This window comes from Chiloscyllium plagiosum, chromosome 2 (genome assembly GCF_004010195.1).
Source record: "Chiloscyllium plagiosum isolate BGI_BamShark_2017 chromosome 2, ASM401019v2, whole genome shotgun sequence".
NCBI lineage: Eukaryota > Metazoa > Chordata > Chondrichthyes > Orectolobiformes > Hemiscylliidae > Chiloscyllium > Chiloscyllium plagiosum.
The window spans coordinates 33,333,304-33,343,793 of record NC_057711.1 but is presented as its reverse complement, the minus strand read 5'-3'; the positions used below and the strand labels follow the sequence as shown (position 1 = coordinate 33,343,793).

The 10,490-nt window shown below is 41.1% G+C and overlaps 1 protein-coding gene across 2 annotated transcripts in view; it reads left to right on the top strand.

The window, feature by feature from the left end:
- Positions 1-696: 696 nt before the first annotated feature.
- The window catches only part of LOC122558546 (proteinase-activated receptor 1-like), a 47,447-nt gene continuing 37,653 nt past the window's right edge, over positions 697-10,490 (top strand). The window contains exons 1-2 of one of the 2 annotated variants that reach the window (XM_043707279.1): positions 697-957; positions 7,838-9,572. In XM_043707279.1, the coding sequence (XP_043563214.1) occupies positions 891-957; positions 7,838-8,997 (1,227 nt within the window). In that variant the 5' untranslated portion in view covers positions 697-890 and the 3' untranslated portion in view covers positions 8,998-9,572. Of the gene's footprint in view, positions 958-7,837; positions 9,573-10,490 lie in introns of those variants that run through there. The other variant, XM_043707270.1, reaches the window with a different exon arrangement.

Sequence of the window (10,490 nt, the reverse complement as noted above, 5' to 3'; positions counted from 1 at the left end):
GATCTTCCAATCATCCAGGACTTTTCCTGACTCCAGTGACTTTTGAAAGATCTCAACCAACGCCTCCGCTATTTCCTCAGCCACCTCCCTCAGAACTCTAGGATGTAACCCATCAGGGCCAGGAGATTTATCAATTTTAAGACCTTTTAGCTTTTCTAGCACTTTCTCTTTTTGAACCCCTCCATCCTATTCCACTGTGGGAGTCCCCACTGTAGAACTGTAGTGGATTAAGATGGCAGCTCACCATCACCTTCTCCAAAGTAAGGAGTACAAAAACTCATACCAGATTATCTTTTTACTCTCTGCAATTTAACGACTGAAAAATGCAGTTTGTCATTGTTGGGTGGTCCTCTTCACTATGTACCTCACTGTAATGGGCTAACTGCCTTTTAATCTACATAATCAGAGTTGCAATGACAGAGCACTAGAGCAGGTGGGACTTGAACAGGCTCAGAGGTAGGGACACTGCCATTTCACTACAAAAGCCCTTTGAGATGACTTATCCTTGGCCATGTAAGTATTTTATCGAGCATTATAGTAATTAAAGTGTAGATTCTCTTTGAATTTAACAATACAATGAAGAAAATGTGCATTTATAACCGTTTGTTTTCTTTGTGGTTACAGTATGGGATGGTTCACTGGGAGAGCTAGGTACGGCCCCTTTAAGAACACTCCCTAATTACCACCTCATTTAGCCGTGCCCCAGGAAGTGCCGGAATAGCCCATAATTGTATTTCGGAGTGGAAAAGTTTCCAACCGATCTCGCCTGACAAACTCCTGATATTGAAGTACTAACTGATCTCCCAGAGAGGGAGACCTGTGGTGGAGGCTCGGAGGGAGAGTCCGGGAGATCCGGATTGTACAGAAAGCCGCGGCAACTTCCACTCGGGATGGGCTGGACAGTTCAGCTTGTGTTGTGGGTCGTCCTGCTGTCCACCATCTCAGCTCTCAACACTGGTAGGAAATCAGTCTGAGGAGAGGGCAGAAGGGATAGGAACAGGGCCAGGGTCTATCTGGTACTTGAGCACAGTTAAATGGGACAGTAAACCAGGATCAGATTAGCTCCGAGACAAGCAAAGTCTACTGACCAGAACCAGCCGCTCCCTTTATGGGGGTTTAATCATCTCATACTTAATATTTTCTTCCGTGTACTATATCACAGACTACTGATTGAAAATGGCTCTTTATGTCAGCATCACAGTCCCAGTTTATTTAACACAGAAAAGTTTAAAGTAACCAGGACTTTCTAATTAGTTTATACTCATGCTGTCTACTGGTCATAGAGTCATAGCATGGAAACAGACCCTTCGTCCAACCTGTCCATGCTGACCAGATATCCCAACCCAATTGAGTCCCACCTGCCAGCACCCGACCCATGTCCCTCCAAACCTTTCCTATTCATCTATCTGTCCAAATGCCTCTTAAATGTTGCAATTGTACTCGCCTCCACCACTTCCTCTGGCAGCTCATTCCATACACGTACCACCCTCTGCGTGAAAGGTCTCGTTTATAGCTTTCCCCTCTCAGTGGTGCCAGGTTCCATGTAAAATATGTTAAAAATCATTGAGTTTTGTTTTACACAGTAGGTTCGGGTGACATTAGCCTTTCACCTGTTTATTTGCAAGTTTGCGGGAATGGGCAGTTAGAAATACAGCTGACAAAAAACCAGGCAAGAGAGTGTACAAACTCAAAACTGGAATCAAATCTTTAACTAAATTGCCCCAATAGAATTGCATAACAACAGCATGGAAAGAGGGCACAATAGTGGGATGGTATCCTGCCATAGTATAGCCCTGAGGTACTGAAATAACTCCACAGAACCTGGTATCCCATCACCAAGTCATCCTTTATTTACACATAAATAGTATTTAACACTGGTCTGCTCCCTCAGAACCTGCTCTCAAAAATGGACAGAATTTCTGACACTCCTGTTTTTATCTGTCAGCCAGGGCTCCCAAATTGGACCAGATTAACAGCCTCAATCAAGGAGCTCTTATTCTGAGAGGTCCACGTGGCTGCCCTCATTACAATCATTACAGGTACCAGACCTGAAGGAAATTTATGAATTTCTGGTGCGAGATGGTATGTGATATAACTTGCGATGTTTTACATTGCTAACTTTTAAAATGCTTTTCCAAATGTAACTGATACCACAGCATTGCTCTACTGAGCTTCCACTCTTTGGAGGGTCGGTATGGACTTGTTGGGCCGAAGGGCCTGTTTCCACGCTGTAGGAATTCTAATTTTAATTCTAAAATTCAGAGGAAGCACTTGGACTCTTCCATGTTATCTGGGCGGCACAGTTGCACAGTGGTTAGCACTGTTGCCTCACAGCGCCAGAGACCTGGGTTTAATTCCTGCCTCAGGCGACTGTGTGGAGTTTGCACATTCTCCCCGTGTCTGCACGGGTTTCCTCCCACAGTCCAAAAAAGTGCAGGTTAGGCGGATTGGCCAGGCTAAATTGCCCGTAGTGTTAGGTGAAGGGATGGGTTGCTTTTTTGCAAGTTTGGGCCGAAGGGCCTGTTTCTACACTGTAAGTAATCTAATCTTTACTGATAGCTAAAGGCTTCATATGTTTTTCCATAATTTTCTTTTTGTTGAAAGAAGACAGTTCTCTATTCTCTGCTGCCCATGATTAGCACAGGTTAGGCTAACAGTTGACCTGAAATTATGATAAATGGTTTACTGGAGAGTTCATGGAATGCTCACCAGTTTCTCAGACGAACCTTAACCTTTGGAGTTCTGTATCACGGAGGCATGTGGGAGCTCAGCCTTGGAGTATGTTTAATGTAAAGCCTTACAGATTTCTGATACCAGTAGTTTTCAAGGTTTGGGTGGGTAAAAGATATTGAAGAGTTTGCTCAACAGTGATCCTGTTGATTGGCAGGGCTGACTTAATGGGCCGAATAGCCTCTTTCTGTTCTAATATTCCTATATTCTCCTAGCTGTCATCTTTAGAAAGCAGAGAAATATTTTGGACTAGTCTGCTGTGAACTTTCCTGCTTATATTTATGTTTGATAACATCATTCAGAAGCAGAAGGTTAATCCCAAAGAACCATAGATATTTTTCAAAGTTTTGCATTTACATTGCCAGGCTCATCAACAGGCCTATCACCAATATTTTAAGCTAATTAATTAACATGTGAAGAGCAGTCACTGTTGATGAACATGAGAAGTAAGCAATGCCATCATAATGGTTAACCTTTGAGGAAACATTGCACAACCAAGTACCATATTTCCTGGAACTTAGAAGGACTAAGGGCTGATTTGATCAAAGTTTTCAAAATGTTAAGAGAAACTGATAAGTTTAAAAAGAGAAAGAAACCATTTCCACTATTCAAAGATCTCAGGATCTTTGCTTAAAATTGGAGCTAGACCTTTCAGGACTAACGTTAGGGGGGGTTGTGGGAGGGAGTCCACACCAAGAGTCCCAAATGTTTGGAACTATCTTCTGTAAATGACAGTTGATGGTGAGTGCATTGTTAATTTCAAAACTAAGATTGATCAATTACTGTTAACCCAAAATATTTGTAGAGTTCAAGTTTGTAAAATAATGAGAGCTATGGATAGAGTTAGTGAGAGTTGTCTTTTCCCTAGGATGGGGATTTTGAAACTAGGGGGCACGTTTTTAAGGTGAGTGGAGAGAGACTTAAAAAAGACATGAGAGGCAATTTTTTTACACAGAGGGTGATTCGTGTATGGAGTGAACTTCCTGTCATTTGGATAAGTATATGAATAGGAAAGGTTTGGAGGGATGTGGGTCAGGAGTAGGCAGGTGGGACTAGTTTAGCTTGGGATTATGTTCAGCACGGACTGGTTGGACCGAAGGATCTGTTTCTATGCTGTATAACTCTTAAGACTGTATTTGGGGCAAAAAGGGATGTAAGAAATAATCTCACAGAATGGTGGAACAGACCCATGGGGCTAAATGGCCTCTTGTAGTCCCATTTATGCGACAACGATGCTGTGACTGCATTCAGATAAACATTCTTTTCATCCAGTTTGGTGGTGTTGGTTGTTCCCAACACTGCAGAATTCCCCTTCTCTTCTCTAGATATCACTTTACCGTGTTTTATATTTACAGGAAGACACATATATCAGTTGGTTTAATGTTTTATATAAGAGGTGGCAACTTTGATAATTTAGCAGCCCATCAGCACTACATTGAAGTGGTACCGATTCCAGTTTCAAACTTTGAAATGGGCTGTGAGAATCCTTCTAGCAAGAATACTCCAACTTACTGAATGCCTCTTGGCAGCACAAGAGGCATTACATGCATTGTGAGGTGATGCATTTAGGCAAGTCTAATTCTAGAGCAGTGATCCTATTGATTGGCAGAGCCTTGGGAAAAGTTGATGGACAGAGAAATCTGGGAGTGCAGGTCCATTGTACCCTGAAGGTTGCTGCACAGGTGGATAGAGTGGTCAAGAAGGCATATAGTATGCTTGCCTTCATTGGACAGGGTATTGAGTATAAAAGCTGGCAAGTCATGTTAACATTGTACAAGACATTGGTTCAGCCGCATTTAGAATATTGTGTACAGTTCTGGTCGCCACATTACCAAAAGGATGTGGACGCTTTGGAGAGGGTGCAGAGAAGGTTTACAAGGATGTTGCCTGATATGGAAGGTGCTAGCTATGAAGAGAGGTTGAGTAGGTTAGGTTTATTTTCACTAGAAAAAAGGAGATTGAGGGGGGACCTGATTGAGGTTTACAAAATCATGAAGGGTATAGACAAGGTGGATAGAGACAAGCTTTTTCCCAGGGTGAAGGATTCAATAACGAGAGGTCACACTTCAAGGTGGAAAATTTAAGGGGGATACACGGAGCAAGTACTTCACACAGAGGATGGTGGGCATCTGGAACGCATTGCCAACAGAGGTGGTAGGCATGGTAGATTCATTTAAGATGCGCCTGGACAGATGCATGAGTAGGTGGGGAGCAATGCTTAGGAATTGACCAACAGGTTTAGACAGTACATTTGGATTAGCTCAGGCTTGAAGGGCCGAAGGGTCTGTTCCTGGGCTGTAAATTTTCTTTATTCTTTTGTTCATTGTGCCGAGCACATCAACTAAAGCTATTCGTTTTCCCTGTATTTTGTCTTTTGATAGTCCTCTTCAAAAAATTGTACAATTCTATGTCACTTACTCTGGAATAGATGGGCAAATCCTAATTGTTTTAAACGTAAGGCTAATACAGCTACTCCCTGCATTTACACGAAAATGTTTTGATCATGGTTATTCACAGTTTGGAATTTGTCTGTCAACAGTTGCCATGATATATTGCACAGTTGCATGTTCATGCAAATTGTATTAGCAGTTGGCGAGAAATTATTCTGCAAAATATTTAAGTTCGTATGTTCCGCATCCTGGTATGTCTTGTCAGTTCAGATCTCACTCCTGAGACTTATTTGTAATATTGTGACTTTTGTCACAATAGATGAATGGAATCAAGGTTGAGAAAAATATTGAGGAATTGTAAGATGAATAGGGAAAGAAAATTTTCATTGTTTGAGGAGTTAGTGATGAAGCAACAGCAATTTAATGTAGCTAGTGAGAAAGTGAGGAGAGGGGATTTTTTTTTTTCTGCACGATTGTAAGACTCCAGAACAGTTTGTCACAGGGGTGAAGACCAGTGAATCTTTTGAGAACTGGGCAGATAAACATTGCAAGTCGAAGATAATACAGGGCTACAGGATGAGAATGGAACAACGGGATTCGTTTCGGATTGCTGTAGCGAACTTCCAATTGTTACTTCAAGGACTGAGCTGAATTGATTCAACAAATGAGGCAAATGAGACATTTTAAAATATATCACAACTGATGGGAAGGAGCTTTCAAAAAAAGCCTAGATGTGAAAAAAAAAGTTTTATTAATTCATAGTTTTAATCATTACTTCTTTATTAATTTCTTATCTTGAGCGAAGACAAGTTGCTATCCTGATCTGATCTGGCCTGCATGTGACTCTAGACCACATTGCAATATGGTTGGCTCTTTACAGACATCTGAAATGGCCCAGCAACCCATTCAGTTGTATTCACTGCTAAAAGGTCTTAAACATGGAAACAACAGAAGCAAACACAGTCCTACTGACCCAGGAAAGTCCCCATAACTAATACCTATGATCTAGCATCAAGATTGGGAGAGCTGTCCCATAGACTGGTCAAACAAAAATCTGACAAAGTCGTACACATGGAATAATACCTTAGAAACAACAACCCTGTCAACACCATCACTATACCTGCATATGACCACTTCCGCTGACAGAACAGGCTCAGCAGAAGTGAAAGTACAGTGGTATACAGTCAGGAGAGGGGTTGTCTTGGGAGTTCCCAACATTGACTCTGGACCTTATGAAGCCTCATGACTCCCAGGTCAAACATGGACAAGGAAACCTCCTGCTGATTTCTATTTACCAACCTCCCTCGGCTGATGAATCAGTATTCCTCCATGTTGAACAGCATGTGGAGGAAGCACTGAAGATATCAAGGGCACAAAATGTACTCCAGGGCAGAGAATGAGGAATTTTAATGTCTATCATCAAGAGTAGCTGGACAGCACTACTGTTGATTGGGCTGTTGCAGTCCTAAATTACCTTTCTGCTCGACTAGTCTATAACTGGTGGTGAAGGAACTAACAAGAAGGAAAAACATGGAAAAAGGGAGCTTGAGTAGGCCATTCAGTCCTTTGAATCTGCTACACTATTCAATATGATCACGGTTGATCATCTAATTTAGTACCCTCTTCCCACTTTCACCCCATACTGTTTAATCCCTTTAGCCTATAAACTAGATCTAGATACAGCTTGAAAATATTCAATCGTTTGGCCTCAACCGCTTTCTGTGGCAGAAAATTCCATGGGTTCACCACAGTCTGATGAAGAAATTTCATCACATCCTCACCAATCTGCCTTCTATCGATGCACCTTTTATAACAACATCAGTAAGAGACACCACTGTTCTGGTGGAGATGATGTCCTGTCTTCACATTGAGGATGCTCTCCATCATGTTATCTGCCACTATCACCATACTAAATGGCAGATCTAACAACTCAAGATCTGGCATCACAATAAACTGGATGAATTAGTTGCACAAACAGATAATAATGGATAGTGATGGTCAAGGCTCCAATTTCTTTCCACTATACACCCCAGGAATCTCTCCTGTTCTTACTGCCTGCTTTGGAAGGATTTGCTCGTTGACACACCATCTATTTAGCTGTGTTATGAAGGCACCGTCCTTGATCATCAAGTCCTGACGTTGGACTTGAAGCAGAAGTTTCTCGCTCACAGGTAGGAATGCTACTTACTGCACTACCCAGCCTCCGCCTTGCCTACCCAGGGAAGGATATACTTCCTATTGCGAGTGATTGCAAAACAAATGTTCATGCGATGTGCTGTGATTCTGTCAAAGGGATTGTATTATTATGTGAAGTTTTGAAGACCGTGAGGCAATCTCATTGAAATAAAGCTCACAAAAGGGTAGTAACAGGCTGAATGCTGTGAGCCCAGATGAGGAAAAATGTCTTCAGTTAGAAGGTTGTGGTCCTTTTTAAACTCTTATGGCAGAGGTCTGGGCACAGTGAACATTCGGACAGTGAGGATTAGTATGGCTGAAAACAGTAGATTTTCGAGCATTAGGGACACAGGCAGGGTGGGGGTAGGAGAGGTGGATAGCAGTGGGAACAGGACAAAATATTCATATAAAGGTTCATCCCTTGATCCCATTGAATGATAGAGCAGGCATAAGGGGCTATGTGATCTTCTCCTGGTCTTCTTTCTTCTTTCCTTAATAGAGTGTTAAATTAAATACTTAATTAATATTCTCTTATTTTTCAGATAAGATATCAAGACATAATGTCAACAACATAGCCAAAAGCTTTGCTGGTAAATTTGGAATTCAGAGGAACAATAATGTGAACAGGATCAATAATTCACAGCAGAACATATCAGGATTTTTATCAAGATATGGACTTAATATTACGCACCTCTCGCAACCTTCAGTCATCGAAGTGAGAGTTTCTGATACAGCAAAACTGTACCTAATGGGTTCCTGGACAACTATTGTGATTCCTTTTGTTTACACCTTTGTGTTTACTGCAAGCTTGCCTCTCAACCTACTGGCAATCTTAATATTCACCCTGAAAATGCAATTGACAAAACCAGCTGTAATTTACATGATGAACTTGGCATCAGCAGATTTGTTATTTGTGCTGATGCTGCCTCTAAAGATCACTTACCATTTTTCTGGCAATAACTGGGGATTTGGCTCTTTCCTCTGCCGATTGGTTACTGGTGGATTTTATGCGTATATGTACTGTTCAGTGCTGCTGATGATGTGCATAAGTATTGACCGATTTCTTGCTGTAGTCTATCCAATACGATCTGCTACCTGGAGGACCTGGGGGCGTACAGTTGTAATTTGCCTTGTGATGTGGCTTGTAGCTATTGGTGGTGTCCTCCCTCTTTTCCTTACTGAGCAAACAGTGTATGTCACTGAGCTGGGCATTACAACCTGCCATGATGTGCTACCCCTCTCCACCTTACAGAGCTACTCTGTCTACTATTTTCCCACTTTGTGTTTTCTGCTGTTTGTAATTCCCCTGCTTGTGACTTCAGTCTGCTATATATGTATTATCTCAACCCTTCATTCAGCAAATGAGACAATCCAGTTTGGAAAATCACATGGTTCTTTTCTTGCAATAATTGTGCTTTCTGTGTTTATTGTTTGCTTTGCACCAACGAACATCATCTTGCTCGTACACTATCTTCATTTTTATCTTGCAGCAAGTGATTCGCTCTACTTTGCATACATGCTGTGTGTGTCTATAGGCAGTATTAGCTGTTGCCTTGACCCTTTGATTTATTATTATGCCTCATCAATCTTTAAGAGCCGATTACAAAATCTCCTTTATCCTACGGAGTCTGACAGTAGTCAAAATAAAAGACAAGCAATTCCCAATCATTGTAATTACACTAAAGTTGTTAACACAAATTAATCAAATGATGTATATGTGCTAATTTATTTTTGATAATGTTACAAAGCAAAACTGATTTATGGATAGCATTAGGCAGCTGGAAGAGGTCCAATTCATCTGTGTTGCTCTTCATACTCCTTTCTCTGTGTGTACCTGTGGACATAGCTTTTAGAAGTATCGCTGAATGAACTTGAGACTTAATTTTGCGAGATTCTAATAAGCTCTGTGTTTTAACCTTGACAAGTTTGGCTTATACCTCTGTTAAATTCAGACCACATTATTATGAGTAATTCAATTATTGACAATTGCTGATGTTATAGGCATTTTGCCCACATGCCACAAAGTAATAACCCACAGACTGAACCAAATTTAAATTGCTATCTAAGAACAACAGGGAAGATAACCATAGTGTAGTTTGCTCATGATACTGCTTTTAAAGCTGTGGTCACGTAAATTCCATTCTGTTGTGTGTCCTCATTCTGCCGTCCTTTTAAGTTTGTGATTCATATGGATTGTAATTCAGTCATTAATTTCATAAGCTGCAAAAATCACTCACTTTATGTTTTGATGGAAATAAACTGTTCTTTTCACTTGGCTTTTCAGTATTGTATTTATTCTGAGTCAGTTAGCTCAACTGGCTGGTTTGCAGCGCAGAGTGATATTAACAGCAGAGATTCAATTCCAGTGCTGGCTGAGGTCACCAGGAAGGTCCTAGTTTCTCAACCTCGCCCCTTGTCTGAGGCATGGTGATCCTGCGATTAAATCACCATTGTCATTGAAACATACAGAACACTGCACGGCTTGGATAGAGTGGACATGGAAACGTTTCCACATGTGGAAAAGACTAGGTCCTGAGGGCATAGCCTCAGAGTGAAGGGCTAACCCTTTAGCACTTACATGACAACAAATGTTCTCAGCCAGAGAGTGGTGAATCTGTGGAGCTCATTGTCACATAAGACTATAGAGGCCAAGTCATTGAGTGTATTTAGGACAAAGATAGATAGGTTCTTGATTAGTAAGGGATAAAAGGTTACAAAACACAGGTAGGAGAATGTGGTTAATAAACGTATTAGCTATGGTCAGATAGTGAAGCAGACATGGTGGAGTGAATGGTCTAATTTTGTTCCTTATGGTCTTAAGGTCTTTCTAATGAAAGAGCTTCCTCATGGTCCTCTGGGACTATGATGACTTTTCCTACTCAGAATCAATTAAGAAAGTTTTCATTTGATGTGGAATATGCAAAGTAATTTACAAAGGCTCTGCATCTAAAATATAAAATAGATACAGACTGTCACCAGAAATCTATGGTACAATGACCAGAGAGCAGTGACAACACAAACCTACAGGCTGAAAATTAAACAATACCAAAACCTGATATTTACAAAAGGAAATGAAATGACACTTCAATAATATTATGGTTTGTCTGTGCTCCTATACAATGTGAGATTTGTTCTGATGAAAAGGTTTCAACCTGAAATGCTAACACTATACCTGCCCGAAAATTCCATGTGGCC